Genomic DNA, 24,243 nt, shown 5'->3' on the forward strand with positions numbered 1-24,243 from the left:
CAGTAGTATTTCCGACTTTATGTAGGGATAGGATGTTTGATTCATTCCAGCAGGATTCTTGTATTACTCAGCTGAGGAGGATTTATATGCAATAAGCTATAACATCTGCAGCTATTTGAGGTTTTCATGGAGTAGGTTGTCAGTTTGTAAAACTAGGACCATATTTTAGAGACTGTAGTGGGCTGCATTTTGAAGGAGTCGGTGTTAGTATTAGGTAAAGGTAGTGTAAGGGTTGAGTTTAAAATCAGAATTGTAAGAGGAGCTGTGGTTAAAAAGAGAGAAGTAATGGCATAAATAAAGGGCAATTGAAAGTAAAATCTATGTTATAATGGAAGTCATTAGGCTGTGGATTTGACAGGGATGTCTATTTCTGGTTTCAGTAGTTGACCAAATATTTTTAGGAGATCTTAACATTAAGCTGTATAAATTATGCCAGTTCTTGTCTGCATCATAGCTTGTTATATGTTTTTGTATGAGGAACTCTGATATTTTCAGAGATCTTTACAAAGATAATATCAGCTCTCTGGCTGTGGTCCTAATAAATTTAAGTTCAGTAGTTTCTCTTGTATACAATACTTTTGGTGTCAACACTGAATGACCACAACAATCTTTTTTAGTGTATTGGGTGCTTCTGATGCTACTGAAATGTAAGATAGTTAGAGTTGTTATATCAGCAGCTGTTCTAATGTGGTCCAAAATAAGAACCACCGTGTCATGTAAACCTCATCTGACTGTGATAAGAAAATAATCTGTCAACATCTTAGTGCAAATGTTAAAGAGAGACCCCCCCCCCCAAAATGATGAGGTTAAAGTGTCCCAAAATCAAGGATATATTTTATATATTGTTCTTATATATTTCAAAAGTTGATAGAGTAATAGTTGTTATAATGACATGGACTTTCTGAAGAATATGAAGTCTGAAAAGACAAATGCCTATCATCATTTAGTGACTGTAATCCTCAACGATTTGCCAAAAAAAACAAAAGTTTTATGTGGTACAAACCAAAAGTGTCAGGCAGTCATGGGGCACTCTGTGAAATTTCGACATTGTTTCACAGAGTTGTCAGGGAATAAGTACTCCAGTTTACTTCACACAAATGTACAGTAGTCCTGTAAGGCCAGACTTTAAAATAATTAAATAACAGGGTAAATTGCTTTCATCCATAGCAGTCCCACCCACACTTAGTATCTGCAGTCTTCAGTGTTTTGCTGGAAAACCAAATATTTATGAGGCAAAGACTAAAACATAAGACAAAGTAAGGGACAGCCCACAAAATCAGCAACAATTTCAGCTTTGTTTTACATACTCACAGTAGCCAGAAAGTAACACATTCAGAGTTTTAATAAACAACACATTGCTTTCATCAAGACTTTAAAAAAAAAAAAATCAATCAGCAAGAGAGCATGTTGCTTTCCTGCCAAACTACACCCTCCCCCCATTTAGTGGCTGCAGTTCGCAGTAATTTACCAGGACGCAAACAATTGCATTAGGCACAGACCAAAACATGATGCAAAGTCAGGCACAGACTCGGCTTCTTTGCTCAAGATTCAGGTACAAAGCCAAACATAATGGAGTGACAAAGGCTCAAAATCAGGGACATGATAAAGAAATTAATAAGATAGCCGATTTTACAGTAACATGCATTTTTATAACAAGAATTAGTATGAAACTAACATCTGGCATCATTGACTGACATTAATCCTCAGTCATTTACAAGAATATCAAACATTTTTCAAGGGATATGGCAAAAATATGAGGGAAAATCAGGAACATTCTGCAAAATCTGGGACAAATAAGAGATAAGCACACAAACAGCAGCCTGAAAGTAATGCGTGCAGTCAGGCTTTAAACTAAACAAACAACATGATGCTTTCATCTACAGCTTGCAGCCTCACTATTTACTGACTATAACTGTTAGGGTTACATATATCTGGTTGCTTGCCAGGATTAAAAAAATACTTATCTCATTACCACAAACTTGTACAGCAGTCTCCAGACTTCCACTATCCTATTTGATATTCTTAGGCTTTCAGCTGGTTGTTTTCCCAGCCAGTTGTGGGATGGCAATCAGCAGAAAGTTGTGATGTTGCGTGTAAGATTGCTGGTGGCCATTTATTTATTTATTTATAAGCAACGAAACCTTTTTTAATTATAAATAAATAATTGTCAATGGCTCATGCAGTGCATGTGCAAATTGTAGACACTGCAGGTGAGCAGAGAAAATACTTGCAGTGTCTTTCATTTAATCCTTTTTTTACACCAAAGGTAAAGTAAAAATGCTGATGATTGTTGTATTTCAGCATATAAACGAACTAAAATGAGTTACTCGTACTGAACATAACAATTTTTGGGGACTATTTATGATTTCCCCTGCCACTTAAGGCCCCCTATTGTAATCCAACTCTGCCACCAGATCAGGTGTATCAGCAGATTTAATGTTGTGGATTTTGACAGTGGTCTTTATTTCTTTGCCTCAACATTTTCTTTCAGTAGACAAGCATGTGACTTACAATGTAGCAAAGTGAAGACTGCATAGAAGTTAATGTGAACTAAAAATGGTGGTGCAATATGAACCAACAACCAAAGAATTAAGTAGCCTGAATTTTGCCATTGCATTTAATAACGCATGGAAAGTAAATAGGGAAGGCAGATGGTGGAGTGGGAGATAATGGGAAATATGCAGAGAAGTAAGTGAAGCATGATACAGAAGTATTAGGGAATGGGGGAAAGAACAGATGAGAGAAGGAGGCGAGAAAAGGGATTCATTTTAAGTTCATTGCTCATAGTAGAGACAGGGTAGTGACAACCTGAGAAAAGACAGAAATCTAGGAAATATAATAACAAATATATAGGTGACACTGAAGCAAACCTTAGGAAATTTTAACAAAAAAGTAGCTTCATGAGTAAGGAGGATGTAAGAAAGAAACAAATGAAACCAAGGAGAAGATAAAACTCGTTTATAGTAAGTAGGAGCTAGGATGGCTGGGAAACTACAGGGGGAGTTTAGATGGCAAAACTTGAATAAAAAGGCAGGAAATCTCAATATAGCCTTCAAATGGCTGTAACAGAATATTGCAGGGTCATAGTGAAATACTGAGTCTAGTTTTGTCATGTCTTAAATAAGTATAATAGTAAAAATACCAAGAAGGGAGTATTCTCAAACACATAGTGTAGTGCGTTATGAAAAATTGCATGGTGACTAGTAATGCCCAGGAACACTGTGATTTATAAGCACATCTATTTTGATCATCCTAGTTGTGAAATAGCCTGGTATACATCACATGCTAATAACTGCATAATGACATTCAAATGAGTGCAAACATGCTATTGAAAGCCATTGCATACACAGATGATGAAATTAAATATTTCAGAAAGCTATTAAATTAGTACAGTGAGGAGCAGTGGTCATCTATTGTGAACGTCATGATTTTATGGTGTACAGGGCTGTTGCTCACATTATGATGCCAGGGCTAGCATCAACATTGGCTAGACAGCATGAGTTAGTGACTGCCTTCTGGGGAAAGGTCTATGATTTTGCATATTATTGCCCTCTGCTTAGTAGAAAGATCTCCTAGTTGCTAACATTGTCATTACCTGCATGACCAGATATTGTCAAACACTGCCATATAAAGGAAACTAAACAGGCAAGACTGGCCTGTATGGTGTAAAATACAAAGAATTAAAAAAAATAAACACACCATTAAGTGTTACTTGGGTAAGGAAACATGTCACTGCAACACACCAGAGATACTGCCAACATATTCCTACAGTCTTTAGAAATAAATTTTAAAAATTAAGTAATAGAAAGAAGTTTTGAACCCTGCACCATGACACACAAAGCAGCTTGTCAAGCAGGAGTCTTAACCCTCTATACTAACATCGGTTAACATCGTTTTGAAAGATGGGATACAAAAGTTATTTTTAGGGAAGGACTGCAACATTCTATCAATATGGCAGGGCCTGTAGTATGGTGTGTGAAAATCTAGTGCATAGGGCGGCCATGGTGGTGCAGTGGTTAGCATTGTCGCCTCACAGCAAGAGGTTCTCCGGTTTGATCCTCGGCTGAGGTGCCTTCTGTGCGGAGTCTGCATGTCCTCCTTGTGGTCATGTGGGATTCCTCCGGGTGCTCCAGTTTTCCTCCCACATCCCAAAGACATGCTGTAGGTGGATTGGACACTCTAAATTGGCCCTAGTTGTGAGTGTGTGCATGTGTGTGCCTTCAGTGGAAGGTTGGGCACCGGGCTGGTGACTCGACACCAGAAAACTCCACTGCCAATCATGAGAGGACAGGTGATCCACTGTGGCGACCCCTAACCGGAAAAAGCCGAATGAAGAAGAAAGAAGAAAGAAGTAATAGAAAACATTTTGATTTTCAGTGTATTGTCTGTTTTACTAAACTAAGCATGAATATCTTTACTTGCCAGCAGCTTTATCCCAAATTCATAATGTACCTATACATTGTTCATGTGATAAACCTCACTGCTGTCTTTATTAAGATAATACCTAAAATATTTTGGACATCCTAGAATGTGATATTTTACTTTACAAATAGTACCAATATTCATGCAAGATATTAAAATGTTTATTTGCCATTTATCTTAACACATTTAATGAATTAGAGGTTACAAATGCTACACTAGACAGCTTGTTTAAAACAATAAAAGTCAATCATGTTCATTCATTCATTCTCCAATAACCAACTTAATAAAATGTTAAAATCTTTATCTAAAGTTTAAGAAAGCTGTCTCATAACTTCATTGTTGTTTAATGTTCATCATATTGATCACTGTTGCAGTAACCTTAGATATATGGGTTATATCCTGCCAAGGATATAACAGCCAGATTCAAAAGCTTCAAGGCACCTTCCATATGCCCAAGCTGCAAGTCAGCTCATGCTGAGTTGACTAAAAGGCAAGTCTGGGTGCAAAGCCCTTCAGTGCTTTCCTGCTGACGAAAATAACTCTCCTCTGAGGCTTGCAAAGATTGACAGTCGGCTTGTGCTTTCCTTAGCTGGGCAGATAAGTTCCCTGTGGGGGAAAAAACTTCCATTTTCTTATTTTTTACTTGTGTTTTATTACTTTTCCTCTTCATAAAATGTATTTTAAAGCTAGGAGTGTTGTGTTTTAATGAATTGTCTCGAGACTGTAACATACTTTTAAACAGAGCACTTGCTGTTTCTATCAGTTTAAAAGTATTAAAGTATTAAAAGTGTTAACTAACCTCTAAAATATTGTCTGTGGAGGAATTATGTTTATTTTTCCATTGTGGAGCTGCCATAGTTTTTGAAATTGCTTGTTACAATTTTTTTTATGTAAAAAAAGTAATTTTTGTTGACTGTTAGTTATACTGGCATTTGTTGTTTGTTCTCCCTGGGATAGAGGCACAATTTTCAACTTGACTATGAAACAGATTGTCAGTCCCATGGTCAGTCCTTCTTCCAGCCAGAAAATAAAAAGTTAGGCAAACAGCCTTTGCCACCACAGCAGGCTAGCAGTTTGCCTCAGCCACAGGTGGGTGACTGCTGTGGCCATTTTTTGGTACCTTGGACCACTCATCTTTTACCTCAGATCCCTCTAGTGTGGCACCTAAGGCCACTGTGGACTGGGGGTTAGCCATGTCCTCTGCAGCTGTTGTGGTTCCCTCGGTGTGCAAGGAAGAGCCACTCTTGTCAATCCTTGGAGAGGGAACAGGGAAAGTTTTGATATTGTGTCAGAATGTGGTACCCATTCCTGGGGAAGCACCGTCTGGTATTAGCAACATGGTTAGCCCCGTTTTTCCTGTCAAAAAGAAACAGAAAACCCAGTATGTATCTACTTTTCCTCAAATTTCTTTGGATATGAGTTGTTTCTAGGACTAACTTAGGGTTTGAATCAGGCTATTGATCCTTCTTGGAGAGTAGTTTCAAGTAAAAGAATGAAGGATGTCCCCTTTCCTGAAACAACTCAAGATCCTGAAACTGAACAGGAAGATTTAGAGACAGATTCAGGGTTTTGTCCTCAGATTTCTGATTCAGACTCAAAGGATAGCTTACTTTCTGAGTCCACCTGTGAGTGTTTCTATTTCTCTGAGACTATTGCTAGAATGTCCCAGTGTTTTCAGTGGGAGAACACTGAGGTTTCTCAATCCCTCAGAAAATGCTATGAGTTGTTATAGAAGGAGTTTCCAGAACCTGTACCCATTCCTCTTGTCCTGTCTGCTTTACAGGATGTGTGTTTTACTGCTGCAATTTTCCTGATAGTCAACCAGCTGTCACTAAAAAGGCAGATAGGCCGTATAAAGTCTTTTAAATTTTTATACACCATTCCCAAACCTGATCTAGCAGCAATAGCCTAAGGTGACGTCTCTACTGCTAAACACTTAGTTAATTCCAATCCTAATTTTTCTAATAAGGATGGGAAAATTATTGATACATTTAGGAAAAAATGTGTATACGTCAGCACTTTGGAATTCAGAATTTTAAATTACCAGGCTTATATGCTAAAGTTTATTCTGACATATTGTGAAAATATGAGGAATGTTTTATCTAGTGTCTTCTTGTGAAGAAAATTATGTTTTAAATAACTTAGTTTCTTATGTTTCACATGTCAATACTCATTGTTTGCAGTGTGAGCATGACTCTGTTGATACTTCTTCCAGGGCTATGGCCACTGGTACTGTTATAATGTTGTTTGCTTGGCTGCACTCTCAAAACCTCCCAGATTATGTAAAACATGAGATTTTAAATTATCCCTTAGATAAAGATTTTGTGTTTGACTTCTCTGCTGCAGATGTAATCAAAAAGTTGAAGAAAAGGGCAAGCTGTGATCCAGGGAATCTCTAAGATTTTTCAGCCCTCCTTTTCTTTCTTTCTTTCTTTCTTTCTTTCTTTCTTTCTTTCTTTCTTCCCCTCCTCATAATCATCATTAAATCCCTTTTTCTTATTTTCTACTTGGGGTTGGGATGTCTCGTTAACTGTTGCCATCTCTTTCTATTCATTGTCACACTCCTACTTTCTTCAATACTTATGCCTGACTGTCACAGCTCTTCTCTCACACAATCCATCCACCTCTTTGCTGGACATCTTCCTCTTACCTTCTTCCTGTCTGTCACAAATCTTCTTCACCAGATTGTCTTCTGCTTTTCTACAAATGAGCCCGAACACTATAATCTTTTCTCTTTGACCTTTTCTGCAATTGGAGCTACTTTGGCTTCTTTTCTTATGTCCTCATTTGTTTCTTCCTCTGTCCCACAGTCTGCATCCTACCACCCATCTAAGGCACCATCTCCATTACCTCGAGCTTCCTCAACTGCTCTCCCTTTACTGCCCAGGTTTCCATACAATACAGAAGTACTGCTTGCACCACTGCTTTGTACTCTCCTCCTTTCAGCTGCTTTGACAGCCTTCTGTCTTATACTACACCTGACACTCTGTTTCAGTTGACTGCAGACCCTTGATTCTAGCTTTGACTTCTTCATCCAGTTTCATCAAAAAACAGAATAAACAGTTTCAACAGAATTCAGGTAAACAGATGTTTAAGCAGAAGTGTCAAGGAAGTTCCTAAAACAAGTCTCAAACTCCCAAAACCAAGGACAGACTGATAAGTCTGAATGACTATTCAAGAAATGTGAGTAAACTGGCAGTTCAATAACAATCCAACGGATTAAACTTCTTTCTGGATTACACGCTTGGTCTGTTGGATTGTTATTGAACTTCCAATTTACTCACTGGTTCGTGTTGTGAATTTAGTTTGTTTATTCAAGAAATGTGAATGCCTCCCACTATGGTCCTTTACCTCTTACAGAAAGTCTGAATCTCCATTTTTTCTTTGGCAACAGGTAGTTTCAGACAAATGAAAATCATTCATCAGGATTGCAGATAGCAGTGGGAGGAAATTTGTCTTTTCCAGGGGGGGTCATTCCTCATCCTGCAGATCAGACATTCTTGGATGTTTCTAGTCCCAAAGAAAGAAAATCCTTGGAGACCAGTTCTGTATCTTTCTTTCCTAAACCTGTTTGTGATAGTGCCCAAGTTCAAAATGCTGTCACTTCACAAACTGTTATCCCTTCTTCCTCTTTCACATTTCCTGGTAACACTAGACTTAAAAGATGCTTATCATCATATCCATAGTCATCCAGATTTTATGTGTCTGGATCACATTAGCAGTTCTCTGCCTTATCCTTTGGACTACTCACTGCATCAAGAGTGTTCACAAAGTGTTTAGCTCCAGTCATAGTTTATTATACAATGACTGGCTATTAATATTAAAAAATGAACACGCTGATTGGCCAGCCCAACCAGCGTGCCTGTTGTAAATCTGTGAATATGCTAATGGAAAAAGGTCCGGTCGCCCGGACATTTTCCGTTAGTATAGCTCCTGATTTTTTTTTTTACTTTTTTTTTTGCTCTGCAGAGGTAGCAATGGAGAAAGGAATATCTCCATTGCTTTATTTTTTTTTTTAAGATATGAGTTGAAGAACTCATATAACATAGTGAGACATCTTAAAAAAAGCAACGGAGATCTTCCTTTCAACGGATAAAGGAAGATCTCTGTTGCTTTTTTTAAAGATATCTCGCTATGTTATATGGGTCGAAGAACTCATATAACATAGAGAGATATCTTAAAAAAAGCAACGGCGATCTTCCTTTCTCCATTGCTACCTCTGCACAGCACTGATGTACTGTGTAAGCATAGGAACACAAGTCCCTTATGCATGCGCAGTACATCAGAAATGTCCCAGGATACCAGAAAACTGCAGAAGGGCAGCATTATACAATGACATTATTTAAGAAGAATAAGTATTTCTTTTCTTAAATAATGTCATTGTATAATAGCAATAACCCACAGCTGGGTGTGGGCAATGCTGGATTTACCCATGGTTGGCTTTGTTTGGTCACTCTGGCTTTGCCCTCATGGCCAAACCACGCCAACTGGGTTATTGCTTAATTGCAGGCTACAGGGTATTACACATTTTTCCATATTTAGACAGCCTGCTTATCTTTGCTGAGTCTTTTTCAAAATGTCAGGAGTCTCTCTGTCTAGAGAGAGAGAGAGAGAGAGAGAGAGAGAGAGAGAGATCTTGCAAAGGTTGGGATTCCAAGAGAACATTCAAAAGTTTTTCTTGACTCCCTAACACAGGATTGTGTTCCTAGAATGTCAACCAGACACCTCAGTTCAAAGAGTTTTCCTTCCACAAGAAAAAAATCTTTATTTAGATCTGTTTCTAAGGTTTTCCACTCAGACTTCTGTCACTGTGAGGGAATACCTAAGGGTATTAGTTCTTATGGCAGCTATGATTCTCATGTTAGCCTTGACAAGAATCCACATGAGAAAGGTACAGTGGTATCTGAAATCTCTTTGGTCCCAGCATCAATACAATTTATCTTTTCAGATCCCAGCAGCCAAGTTTATTAGTAGAGAAATCACTTTGTGGAGACAACTAATATCCTTAAATCCAGGTCTCTCCTTCTCTTTTCTGCTCCAAAGCAGTCAGTCACCACAGATACTTTGAGCTTTGCTTGAGGAGCAGTTTCAGGAGAGATAAAAATGCAGAGTGTGTGGGACACCAAAGATGGACAGACACAAGCACATAAATATCAAGGAGATGCTTGCCCTAATCAAGATAGTCAATTCTCTGAACCATATTTGGTCCCTGGCACCTCTTCAAGTGGTCACAGACAATACCACTGTGATGTAGTACATCAGCAAGCAAGGGGGAACCAGGTCGTATCCCCCCCCCCTTTTGCAGACTAGCCATGTTAACTTGAGATATAGCTTTAAAGTACAGTCTTACTGTACAGGAATCCTGTATTTCGTCAGAGTAAATGTGTGGCAGAAAAGCTGAGCAGGGCCAGGGCAGACCCTCATGGATGGAAACTAGAGCCGGGGGTCTTCCAAGATTTAATCCATCTGTGTGGGGTTTCTTAAGTAAACCTGTTTGCCTCATCTCTGAACAATCAACAATCAACTGGCAAAATTCTGTTCCAGGACTCCATGCAAGAGGGCCTAGAAGACAGATACCTTTTCTTTTCTTTGGACAAAAATGTTTCTGTATGCCTTTCCACCCTTTCCACTAATATCTGGGGTACTTCTAAAGATTCAGAAGGACTCCCCCAAGATCATTGATCTGGCTCAGGCAGCCATGGTTCTTCCCTTCTTTTGGAAATTGTCAGGGGCAATTACCACAAGCTCCTTTACAGAAAGGATCAGATCTAAAATAGAAAATTCACCCCGGGGATCACTCCAGTGGCTCTACTCAACAGAGGCACTGGGAACTAAGGTCAGGTGGCACGATGCTAGGGTAATCCTATGGGCTAGGCTCCAGGGCCATTAGCCTAGTACACACACCTATTCACAGGAATTTGACACACCCCAACATCATTCGTCTTTAATTGACTGCTTGTACGATGGGGTTTTAATTCCTTTTAGGCACCTGTTTTCTGAGGATGTGCAGCAGGTACTAATGGAGGCAAGAAATCCTGCTACTAGAAAGTTATATATTCGCAAATGAAAAGGGTTTCTAGTTGATATCAACAACATAATCAGCACCCATTCAGGGATAGTTGTTCTCTGGAATTACAATATTTGCGTGAGTTACTATCCTATGGCCTTTCTTACTCATCTGTCAAGGTTAGTTTATTGTCCACTTCAGCATGTCTGCCCATGGAGCCTCCTGTTTCAAAGCAGTCACATGTCAAAATGTTCTTGAAAGGGATTTTGACTAAAAGGCCTCCAAGTAAACCAGTGGCCCCTTCTTGGGATCTTAATTTTGTGTTAGAGAAACCAAAACTTACTGCATCTAATCTGGCTGACTTGAGGTTCCTAACATAGAAAACAGTTTTACTGATTGCTTTGAAGTCTGCAAGAAGGGTATCTGAGTTGCCAGCTCTTATGGTGAGTCAACCCTACCTCATTTTCTGCAAGGACACGGTTTCTTTGAAAATTAAGCCTTCTTTTACCTAAAGTGGTATCTGAGTTTACTTTAAGCCAAACTGTCCATCTATTCATTTTCTTTCTTGAACCTAAAAATGAGGGGGAAAGGATACTCCATACTTTGGATGTCCACAGATGACTCAAGTACTATCTTGATAGAACTCAGTCTTTCAGATAATTGGATCAGTTGTTCATTTCTTGTAAGCGTAAGAAGAAGGAACAGCCCTGTATCAAAACAGACTATTTCTAAATGTTTGTCTAAGACTATTACCTTTTGTTATACTTACATGACACATCTATTTCAGGTAGGGTCAAGGCCCAGTTTACAAGGACCATGGCTTCTGCTATGGCTTTTTCAAAAAGATTGCATTCTAGAAGTATTCTAGTAGCTACCACTTGGTCCTTTCTGCATATTTTTACAAACCACTATAAGCTTGATTCCTTCTCTAGGTCCAGATCAAGCTTTGCTAGGACCATTCTCCAGGTGCTCTTGGACTCTTCTCCTTCCACCACCCAAATGTAGTTAGTTAAGGTAATCTAGCCATATAGCTAAGGCTACCACAACAATAGTCAATATGATGAACACAGTAGAGATGTGTAAGTTGAACTTACTGTAACAGTAGAAGTTGGAATGATCACTTCTGCGGTATCTGCTCCCTCACACTGTACCCCTTGTTTTTAGTATATTGTTTATGTCAGGGTGTGGATATTTATTTTTCATTATTCCTAATGTTGCCCTTTCAGGGCTCAACTTCTCTATCCCTGCCGTTAGTAAAGCTCTGAAGGGCTTCGCACCCATACTTGTCTTTTAGTCAGCTCAGTTCGAGCTGCTTGACAGTTTGGGAGTGTGGATGGTGCCCTGAATCTTTGGAAGCTGCCAGCTGCTATATCCTTTGCAGGATATAATTCATGTTGCTAAGGCTACTGCAGCTGTGATCAGTTGAACATCTACTGTTATGGTAGGTTCAAGTTACACAACTATACCGTCTTTTTTGTTCAACGTCCTCACATAAATATATTTTCCATATAAAAAGAAAGCAATAAATATTGCTATTCATATTTCTTACATCATACATTTTATGGATAGGATTTTAGGGATCGTCTGAAAAATAATAAGAAGCCATTGCTACATGTTAGTCAGTCAAATCCAGTGTGTCCCACTGTAAGCAGTTTGAGATTTCCTAATATAAACTGAAAACAAAAAGCTGCTTTCTAACTAGCGATTATGTGAAAATTCTTTTTCGGTTTGGAGTTACTTCTTTTTATTGTTTATTACTGCTACCATGATGCAGAGCAGGGAAAGGAGGATATGCTGAAGTAAAGAGCAGTACTGAGTTCCTCCTAAGACAGTATCCTAAGTATGGAAGAAAGAACAGTAAGTATTGCATATAGCTAAAATTATTACTCTGGGGGGGGGGGGGGTCATTCGTGACTGAAGTGTATTGTGAAAGAGGATGATTTAAAACTGTATTATGTACTTTAAGCGAGGCTGCGGTTTAGGGTGGTGAGTGCTGTTATTTGTAGTTAGCAGTTATGCTGTACTGCAAAGTGTAACACAGAGTACAGTATTCATACTCCTAGATATAAAAACGATGAAGATTTCCAAGAGAAGAGAATAGGAGAGAAATAACTAGTTAAAGTTATGCATGTGGAAGAGTAAAGGTTACAGGTGAGTTGCTTCATGAATAGGTGCAGTGCTGTAATCGGATGTTCAGACATATAGTGCATTTAGGTCAATGAAGGTGTTCTTAAAAGAGATGCTTCATATGAAATCTAAATATATTTTAGTGTCATAAGGCTGCCCATTACATAAGCATGCCTGTTTGTATACCTAACCAGACACTTTTTTATGTTTGTGTGTGTGTGCGCGTGTTTATGTGTTTATGTGTGTGTGTGTGTGTGTGTGTGTGTGTGTGTGTGTGTGTGTGTGTGTGTGTGTGTGTGCACTCCTCCCTTGCTATATTGTGAGGTATGATTCAGGAATGTAATTCACATGGTCAATTCATTTTTCAGTGAAGCTAGTGTCACAAACCAAATCCAGCAACTCAAAGCTGACAAAAATGTCCTTACATCAGGACAGTGCCTCTCACATCCATCCGAGTGCAAGGGGCAACAGTTCTACAGTCTAGGGGTTTGTCCAATCACCATAATTCAATACTCTAAAATAAATATATATCTATATATCTATATCTAAATATATCTATCTATCTATGTGTGTGTGTATATATATATATATATATATATATATATATATATATATATATATATATATATATATATGGGATCCGGACACATGCTCGACTAGCATGTGTCTGAATCACAAAACATCGAACACACATACACGAAAGCGCTTAACATCGACAAGCGCTTCCGTGTATGTGTGCCTGTTTCGTAGATCGGACTACAGTGCGGGTAAGGGAAAATTCCCTTTTCCCCACTGTAGTGCGATCTTGGAGTGAGAATAATAAAGTAGGGGGTGTGTGGGGGGTGCAGGGGGCGAAGCCCCCCTGCAGAAACGTAGATTTTTTTTTTTTTGAACTGCACATACATGGAAGTGCTTTTTGATGTTAAGCGCTTTCGTGTATATGTGTTCGATGTTTTGTGATTCGAACATATGCTAGTCGAGCATGTGTCCTAGACCCATATATATATATATATATATATATATATCTATATATCTATATATGGGTCTGCTTCACTTGACCTAAAACTCATTTGACTGACACCATTTGACCGACACCCAATTGATCTAAATTTCATTTGACCTGAAACTCATTTGACAGACTCCCATTTCACAAAGAAGAGATGAGGAGCTGTCTTCATATTATAATGCTTTCATTAATTATTCAGTTCAGTGAACTTCATTTATTTCCAATCTCTCCCATTTCCTGAATCCATAATTGTTGAACAAATTTCATTTGACTGACAACTCATTTGACTGACTTCCATTTCACCGACAGCTTACAACATACTAAATCTTATACCATAGACAAGCACACTTAGAACACCAGTAACTAACGCTTTCCAGAACTTAAAAACTACTTACTAACCCTCTTAACAGAAACAAAACTCATTCGACAGACTCCCATTTCACCGACATATAAGACATAGACTTGTTGTGGGTCGTCCTTTGCCTGTGACTTGTTTTGTGATAAAAAGAATTACTGTAACGTATAGTGCTGACTGTTAGAATTCGGATAGTCATGTAGAAAGTAGTGTTGTAGTGTTTCTAAACGTGAGTTTTTTTATTTACATTTTTATGGGAAGTATCTGAAGTAATTTGGCGAATGTTTTCTGCATTCCCAGCAGTAGTGGCAGCGTGTAGACTACTGTAAGGCAAGTTAAAGGTATATACCCTTTTCCCTACTGTAGTGCAATCCTGGAGTTAGTATATATAATTGGGGGCACAGCCCCCCACATTACGGGGTATGATGGGTGTAGTCCCCCTGTACCTAGTTTGGTTGTAGATTGTCCTGTTTCTGTTAAGAATATATGAATATGCAAGACATTCAGTATTTTGAAAGCACTTTCAAATGATTTGTAATACGATATTAGTGACTGTAATCTTAATTCATTGAAAGAGCATTTTCTTAAATTAAAAAAAATGTTTTTGTTCAGTAATTATTGATTCAGGAAATGGGAAAGATTGGAAGTAACTGAAGTTCACTGAGCTGAACAATTAATGAAAGCATTATAATATGAAGACAGATCCTCATCTCTTGTTTGTTTTGTTTTCTCCCATTCAGACATGTGAACACCACTGATGACAGTGTATCTAACCCAAATGCAACCAAACCGATAATAGTCACTGAGACCAGTACTTACTACATATTTTACATCTATGCTGCACTTTCAGACAGTTTTCTTGCAATGGGAGTAATCCGAGGAATTCCCCTGGTTCATACACTTGTAACTATCTCCAAGATGTTGCATAAAAAGATGCTGTATGCAGTTTTACATGCACCAATGGCTACTCTGAACACAATGAAAACAGGTAAAATGTGAAATGCTAATCCTCTACTCTTTTATGGCAAAATTTACATTTTTGGTGCATTGTCTTTCTCATGTCAGTGATCTCTAGTCTGGTTGCATTCCAAAATATTGTGTTATGTTATTAATAAGTAAAGGGCATGATTGCTGACCCATTGTGGAGTGATATTCCCATATAGTAAATTCTGTAGGTGTCATCTGGGATCTAGGCTGATAAAGGACACCAGAACAGCAGAGTGGGTGTATCACAGTACCAAACTTCACAGGCAAATGCTGTCACCCTCCAGAGAGGGATACATTCCCAAGGATGTGTAGCCAATGAGCATCCCTGTCCTGCTTCATTATGGCCATGCCACAGTCTGTCCATATAATGTGCACTGAGACAGTTTTAGGAGGGTATACCAGTTCTAGGATGTTCAAATATTATTTATAAACTATGGATTTAGTCTAAACAGAACCATTGCTGAGAAAAATTGACATTAGGATAAAGAAAAGGAATGACCTCTCATCTGTTCCATATCAGTGAGTGATCATCACTTCATAAAATGGCCACATCTTTGTAGAGTAAAACTTTTCTTATTAAGCCTGTCCAAGATACGTCATTGAAAATAAAAGGAAGCTGAGATGAGTTATTTGGTAATTTGATGATGCATTTATCGAGGTCATACTGGCATTCCGGAACAAACACTAAAAGAGAATTAATACATTGAAAGGTAGTTTGCTATAACAATGAAACCCTAATAGATACAATGTGCATGTTCCCTATCACGTTAATGACAGACAGTTTTTCAAATTCTGTATTGGAGCAGCAGAGGGGTGCAACAAAATCCAAAATATGTCTTTCTGTCAACAGCTAAGACTTGTGCTAACATCCATCAGGGTACTGCACTTTAAAGACTGGGAGAATTTGCCTGTAGTGATACCTGTTGAAATCGTACTTCTCAACCTCTTAGAGCAAGAAATCTGGACAAAGCTGTAAATAATGGAGGGGGGGGGGACAAAGGCCCAAAAATAAGGAAACTTTTTAAATATTCCTCTTAAAAACTTACTAAGTTGATAGAATAACACATTTGGAATTGGCATGAATTTTCTGAAGGGTATAAAATCCGAAACTCAAATGTCTTCCATTATTTTCTGACTTCAACCCTGAATGACTTGCCAATGATTTTCCAGAAAATCACAATTTTATGAGAAACAGACCAAAAATATGAGGCAAAAATCTGGACATTCCAAGAAAATCTGTACACCTGAGTGGTATGGTTGAAATAAGTACATTTTCATATTCCACTAAACTACAAAACTGCCTACAGTTTATACCAGCAAAAATACATTTAGCAGGGCAAATATACCCAGGCTTGAATGTAGTCATCAAATATAATTTTCATATATATGTATTCATTTCATACCTCTGCATTAATTAGCAAATATACAGTATTTTACATTTGCAGTGGCTTATACTCATTAAGTAAGTAAGCAACTAAAAAGTAAACCAAAGTTTGTGTGTTGTGCGCACCATCTTCTCTTTAGCACACCTAGACTATTATATGCTAGCCATGTTCTTTGAAGAAACTGCTTAACTGAAGTAGATTTTAAGGCTAAAATGATATAGTGATTGACGACTTCAAGCTACAATCCGTAGGCAGTAGTTTACTAACATACCTCGAGTGTGACAAAACAAAGAGAAAGAAAAAACAAGACTACGTTACAAATTATCAGACCCACCAGTGAGTATACTTTTCAAAGCAAATTTTGTCAGACACAAGGCAGGAATTGATACTTTGCTAAATTTGCCAATAAAATGGATGAGTTAAAAATGAACATAAAGCCAGTGTCAGCAGTTATTACAAGTAGATTGTGTTTTTTTTTAACAGATAGCACTAGATTTGAGAACCCCGCAAGCATATAGGTTTGAAAGGTTAAGATGCCCGTTGATTTTCCATATGTGGCTGCAGATCTTCGTAGACTCACTGCAGTAGAAACTTTCTGTTATTAGGGACACGCACTGTTTCGGTCATGGAATAATGCAGGGAAAATAACATCAAAGCTAGTTACGAAAACAAAATTGCCAATGATTCCAAAGACAACCACAAGGCATTCTATAGCTATGTCAATAATCTAAATGGCAATACTCAGATCTGCTCTGAGCTACAGCAGAATGGCACTAAATATACTGATCCCAAGGATATTGCCAATATCCTGGCAGATAGAGTCAGTGCCAACTTTACCCCCTTTCACCCCCTAAAGGGCCCATCTCAGTACCGAAAGAATGCAATGTTCTGGTAATCACGGCCACTCAGGTAAAAAACGCACTCTCCAAAGCCAAGAATACAGCATCCATGGGACTAGACGACATCCTGGGCTGTGTACTGCATGAACTACAAAATGAACTGGCACCTCACTTATGTGTCATGTGCAGTCATAGCCTCACCTCAGACTTCGTGCCCGCAGAGTGGTGCACAGCTACAGTCATCCCACTCCACAAGGGGGGGGATCTAGTTTAGACCCCGGGAACTACCGTCCCATCAGTCTGACTAGCCTGATCTGCAAGGCCATGGAACATCATGGAACTTACAAACAAAGGCATTGGCAACCTTCAAACACTGGACCTCGCCCAATTTGGGTTCGTGAAGGGCCGATCATGCCTCCTGAACCTGGTCAACTACTTCATGTCAGTCTCCAGAGCTGTCTACGAGGGTAAGGTGGTTCACACAGCCTACTTGGACCTCACCAAGGCTTTCAACACTGTCCTCCACTCTGGAATTATAGATAAACTTACTAAGCTGGGCATTAATCCCTACATCACTCGATGGGTTGCAAACTGGCTTAATGACAGAACATGCACTGTAAAAGTAGCTGACTCCAAATCCAACTCCAGACAAGTGACAAGTGGTGTACCGCAGGGTTCCGTCCTGGGGCCACTCTTGTTTGGCATCTACTTCTCTGAAGTACAGGTCAACACTAAGGGACTCTGACTTACAAAGTTCACAGATGACTGCAAGCTGGGAGCCATTATTGAATCCCCAAATGATGTGGATACTCTACAAAAGGGCCTTACCGAAACAGATGCCTAGTGCCAGAGCCATGGGCTCAAGCTAAATGCCAAAAAATGTATAGTTGTCCCCTATGGGAAAAACCATATACCTGTGAACTACCACATCGGTGGCAGTACGCTTAACACCGAAAGTGTGATAAGAGACCTAGGGACACAAGTGGACAGTGGTCTCACCTTTGATAACCACATCGCCACAACAGTTAGAAAATCCTTCTACGTGGCACACCTCATCACTAAGGACTTTTCATCCAGAAAAAAGGAAGTCATTGTCCCTCAGTACTCATCCCTCATTAGACCCATTATAGAATACAATGCCCCATTTGGTATGTACCTCACAAGACATCTGCAACAACTAGAAAGGCCACAGAAAAAGAATCACAGGCCTAAAGCAGATGCCTTATGCTGACTGTCTAAAGAAACTCCAGCTATACTCTTTCGCATATTGCCTACTCAGAGGCAATCTGTGCCTAACATGCAAGGCCATGTCAAACCCAGAGTTGTTGGACATGCTACACTTAAAGAAATCCCAATCCCTCTGAGCCACACTCTCCAGGGATCTTAACCTTGTCATCACGATGAATAGAACATGCTAGAGGGATAGGTTCCTGACCCAGAGACTCCCCATACTCTGGAATAGGCTGTCCATTCATGTCAGGAAGAGCGCCTCAATGGCCCTCTTCAAGAGGAACCTTGACAATTGGATGGGAGATAGGAAATTCACCCCAGGGATCACATCACTACCCCTGCTAGACAGGAGTCCAGGAAAGTAAATATTTGTGGGAAGCAATAGCTAGGGAATCATTATGCCTAGGCTTGTATACGTGCTAGTGCCGATAGCCTAGTACCTACCTATGAACCTATGAATCATGGAAGTACGGTATCCTTCTCTGCAGATATCATTTTCTACTGGAATTAGACATAAAACATGCCATAGGAAGAAAAACACTGCTAAGGCCTTGAGACCAAGTATTTGTCATTGTCACCTCTTAGGTTGACATTGATATTTATAAGCAAAACATGGACCTTCTCAAATCCTGAATATGTCTATAATGCATGTCTATAATGGAAGTTATTATTTAGGTAAAATAGCAACAGTGGGAAATGCAGTGAATATTGAGGCTGGAAATGCTGAACAGTGAAAGATGCTCTGATAGATTGCACTGCTTATTTCAGCGTGCATTCATAAAATAGTTCAGCAATCCATTTCACTGTATTTTTTATTCAGATGATCTGTAATAAGAATCTTTGTACTTTTGTTTTACATATTTATAATGTTATCCTAGTTCATCATATCAGAATATGCATGTGTAGGTAGCTTATGTATCTTATTTCCTAATTCATTAATGAGTAACTACATCTTAAACTCTAGAGTCTGCATTTCTTAAACATAACTTGCCTTTGTAGTTGCTGTTTTTTGAGTTGCCGTTTATTGATTTGACTGCTCAGAATGTCAAACACATAGCAGACATCTCAGAATTTTGAGAAACACTTGTAGCTTATTGTCCAAAATTGCAGTACAGTGGGGAGTGAGTTTTAGCCCTTTCCCCACTGAAGTGTGATCTTGAAGTTGGCATATATAGTTATCAGAGGGTGTGGGGCATGCAGAGGCCTTGCTCCCATACATAAACATTGTTTAAAGTTTTTTTTGTGTGTTTCTAATTTTTAGGGTCGATCGTTTATGGGTCGATCCTTTTTTCATCAACACAATGATAAGAATTGTTTTTTGTGTGTGTATTTTATATTAGTTAAAATGATACGATATTTAATGGCAAACATGTTGATGCTGCTTTTGCTCCCATATTTGCATTGGTCATTGAGTTATGCTAGTGGCAAATTTAAAATGCGTTTTATATGTGTAGACATGCTGACATCTCGAGTTACCTATTTAATGATACACAGCTACATGATAACTTGATGTTATTAAATGTCATTGTACATACCTGTTCAGCAGAATATTTGCTAAATTAAAGGACTGCATACCAAGCAGAGTTTTTCTTTGCCTGCTTTTTCTTCCCTGTAGAAAGATTTCTAAATCATACTGTTGATTATATATCAGAATTTAGCAAATGTACAGTACGGTCTTATAGCGTAAGTAAGACATACTGTGAATGTCTGGGAATGCGTTGTTGCTGTATCAGTGTAGGACTTGGTAACGTTTAGAGGAAGCACATTCTAAGATCACTATTAGGCCAGCTATGTTAATGTGACGATGCACGTAGGATAAGAAACATGAGCGAGAGAGGATGAGTCCCTGCAGGTAAGAAGCTCTTACTCATTACAAATGCAAGCAGTTTACATACTGTTAGTAGATTGAACAAGAAAGCACACCGACTTTTGTTTATGAGATGTAAGCAACCTGTACCAAAGAGGTAATTTAAAATGGACTGCCACTGTCCTCAGTGATTCAGAAAGCAGTAATCTGAATATTTCTATTCTGAGTGAACAGAGAGAACAACCTGAAGGCAACAAAATGATAGTGAAATGTCATACTAAAATAACAGAGAGTACATTATAAGAAGAAGAATCCCTACCTGGGAGAATTAAAATCACATCAGTATACAGCCAGTTGTGGTTCATTTAGGAGCAAACTGCATTTTAAAATAACTGTAACTACTCAGGGATGGCCTTAGGTGAACTAGTGCCTTAGGTGAAGGGGCTCAATGCCCCCCCCCCACACTGCCCACTGCTCATCCTCCTACATCACCTGGTGCCCCCAGCTTAGCCACACCATACAAATTACTGTTATCCTTCCCTTTTCTTTCTTTTTCTCACAGTTTGTCTTATTCTTCATTTTTTCCTGCATTTATTCATTCATTGTGCACATTTTGAGTAGACACGATTGCACACTGATAACTGTGGAGGAAGCAACTGCATTAAGCCAATGATCTGGTCATCAGGGTTCTAGATGCTTCTGAAGTGCATTTTCCAGTTGTTTTTAAATAGCCATGACCTGAACATAAATCATAATTGAGGGAAGGAATTTAGTGTTTGCATTTTTCAACATTGTCTAGACACTCTGAGGTGCATTTTACAATTTTTTTTAACAACTTTTTCAGCTACTGATATCTTGATCATAAATCATGACTAAGGGAAGAAATTCTATCTTGCTTTTCAACTCTGTTTTTTCCTGCATCCTTTCAAGACACCCTAACTGACCAAGACTACGTTGTAGTAACTAAATTAATCTAGGGGATGCTGGACACCTAGAAGCAATGGGGTTATAGATGCTCTAAGGTGCATATTAGAACTTTTTTCCAACCTTTTAATCCAATAATGGCCTAAACAAAAATCATGCATAAGGAAAGAAATTCAATTTTATTTATTTTTCATGTGTTTCAAAGAAGAAATGAGTTGTATCCAACTCTTAATGCTCAAAGGTGACCATATATCTTGGAACGATATGCAAATCATGTCAGGAAATATTATATCCCTGTCCATTCTTCATAAAGGTAGTCACTTTCTATGTATTCGCCTGTAGTGAAAATTAAGGGACAAGTGACCACAGTCATATTTCAAGTTTCTTCGGTCATATGTATATATATACAGCATGTCTCCTCACCTGTTCCTGCAAAAGACACTTGCATTCTATGTACTCCTCTGATGTCAGACAAAACTGAAAAAGCAAATAAAACATATTTTCTGTCAGACATTTATAAACAAAATCCTCCTTTACCCTCTTCAAAAGAAAGCACCTGTATATGCATGTGATGTTTGTGAGGAAAGTAAAATAAATAAATACAGTAATGTTTCCAATGCCCTCTGAAGTTTGTGAGGAAAGTTAATTAATAACCACAGTGTCACCATCCCAAACATAAGAGAGTGACCTTTGTGGTTTGGAAGGAAAGTTAAAGAAATAATGACATCATCCATGGTTTCCCACACAAGCTACTGTGACTTTCTGTGAAAATGTGTATGCCTCTGAGCAAGTCTAGTTTTAGTCAAGGAGGGGTTCAGGGAAGAGAGCAGTACTAAGCCCATGTCAAAATCTACTTATATAGTCTTGGTGTGTGGGGAGCAGCAACCCCCCTCCCAAGCTCTGAAGGTTTGGATGTTCTGCGATGCATTTTTATCCTTTATTTATTTATTTTGAGAGATGACTGTTTAAACTGAGTAGGTAACAAGATGGCAATTTACTTTCACCCAAGCAACCCCCACATAGCAGTTATAGCCATGTCTATGTACAATTCAAATGCCAGATTGTGATTAAAGAGGATGGCCATCTAATGTATATTTCACCTTTGTTACAAACAGTTTCCATACATTTAAATATTCCAAGTTGCTTCACAGAAATCATACTAGTCATGCAAAGTCAGAAAAATAGCAAACGACATTAGGCAGGTAGTCCTATTGCTACACAGATGATCCCAGCAATTGTATGTAATCTGTGCATATCAGATGTCCAGTTAAGCAGGCCATGTTTCTTTTCAGAAATCCATGTTAAGGGTACAAAGCCAGATAGTAACTGTTTTAACTGAGCAAATGACAAAAGACTCAGTTTTTTCATCCAGCCAACTACTACCCAGCAGTTATAGCCATGACTTCTGATGTCTGTCTAATATATTTCACCTAAATTGCTCTGCACAAAAAAGTTGCCAGACATTAACATGTTCCAAATTGCTACACACAAATCAGAAAGTCAGAAATTTTGCTGAAAATATATAGTTGATCATTGCCAGCATCGTTAAAAGAATAATAATACTTACCTGAAATTCCCTCAACTATCTAGAATTGTGCAGAATGTCCCTACCTTTGTCTCATTTTTTGGACCTGTCCCTCACAGCATTCTTAATGTTGTATTAAACTGAAGAATACAGACAGTGAATAGAGCCAGACATTATAAAGTGATGCTTCTTATTTTTCAAAAGGCATCACATTAATGCAAAACCTCTGCCTGGGTCCATTACTGAGTGCCACGGCTTCACGTCTTCATTTGACTATTGTGCGAGGTCTCTCCTACGTGACCTCGCAATGCTCATGATGTAACTTGACTTGAACAGTTAAGTCAAATTTAGCACATCCTTCTTACAGTGCGTGTCACCTTGGGCATGTTTTGTTTTGACAAGGATATGTTATTTAGTTTCTTAGAGCAAAGAAACAATATATTTCAATGCTGTAAAAAAATAAATGAATACATATATGGCACCCCTAGAAGCATGGCTGTCCAGGCTGCCTCCCAGTTGGCCTATGCAGAAGATTGCTCCTTAAACCACTTAAAGTAATGCAATGCCATTAGTACTGTGTAGAAAACCAAGATATGATACTGTCCGGTAGTAATAGAAGGTTATGTATACCTAGAGCTAGTCATGCAAACTAAGGAAATAATTCTTCAAATCATACTAGTCATGCAAAGTCATAATAGTCATGCAAAGTCAGAAAAATAAATGTTCAGTTGGTCATGGAATTGGTGATAGAATATGTTGTGATTCCTTAGGGAAGTCCTGCAGGCAGTTGTTTGGGGTTGCTTCATTGTATTTTAGTCCCTCCAAATAATGTTACCTGTCACATTCACAAAATACTATAAAATGACTGTACTGAAAATTTTGGATCAAAATACTGAAAAGTGAAAATGCTCCAGTACTGCTTTCATCAAACTTAATGCAGACTGACGTGATCTCTGGAAAGTAACTTTTCATACTTCTTGCATAAAGTACCATAAGTTCACAGAAACACATCTAAATATAAAAGTCAAAATGAATTTCATTTCAAGTAAAGATATCTCTATTTTTAATACCATGATGGGAATGGACCCCATTTATAAGTCAAAGTATGATTAAAGTTCATGAAATTAGTATTGTTTCAATCTTTGATGTCAGCCAGTAGTGCTGTTCGCAGCACCCACAATGTGCCCAGTAATGACTCTTTCTGCAGTTCGTATGGAGTTACATGTATTGGTAACATATCCAAATACGATTGTAAATTCTTTTTTATAAGGCCTGTTGCTCCTACTACTATTGGAACAGTTTGAGGAAGAAGATGGCTGTACAGGTCACATAACAAACTGGAGAGGAGTATGAGACTGTAGTGGGAGTACCTATCGGCAGGGAAGAAATACGTTGATAGAGTAGTTCCTCCATTTCAAGAAGATGACAACCCCCCCCCCCCCCCCCCGACAAGGAAGCTTCTAGTCACTGTAAGTAGCAGGTACTGGTAAGTAATGCAGGCAACAATTTTCTGATGTGCTGGATTTGAGAATAGAGAATTAAGACAGCTGCAGTGTCTTGATCGATTTATATTTTTTTCCTTACAGAGTTGGAGAAAGGTGGGGGGTAAAGGGAAACAAAATAGATAAG

General features: G+C 38.5%; 1 protein-coding gene across 2 annotated transcripts in view; it reads left to right on the forward strand.

The window, feature by feature from the left end:
* The window catches only part of CFTR (CF transmembrane conductance regulator), a 1,712,697-nt gene that overhangs the window by 1,420,447 nt on the left and 268,007 nt on the right, over positions 1–24,243 (forward strand). For both annotated transcript variants that reach the window (XM_044088720.1, XM_044088721.1), the window contains one exon: positions 14,658–14,905. In XM_044088720.1, the coding sequence (XP_043944655.1) occupies positions 14,658–14,905 (248 nt within the window). The remainder of the gene's footprint in view (positions 1–14,657; positions 14,906–24,243) is intronic.

The sequence above is a fragment of the Protopterus annectens genome, chromosome 11.part0 (assembly GCF_019279795.1).
Source record: "Protopterus annectens isolate FY-2018-M chromosome 11.part0, PAN1.0, whole genome shotgun sequence".
Taxonomy (NCBI): domain Eukaryota; kingdom Metazoa; phylum Chordata; order Ceratodontiformes; family Protopteridae; genus Protopterus; species Protopterus annectens.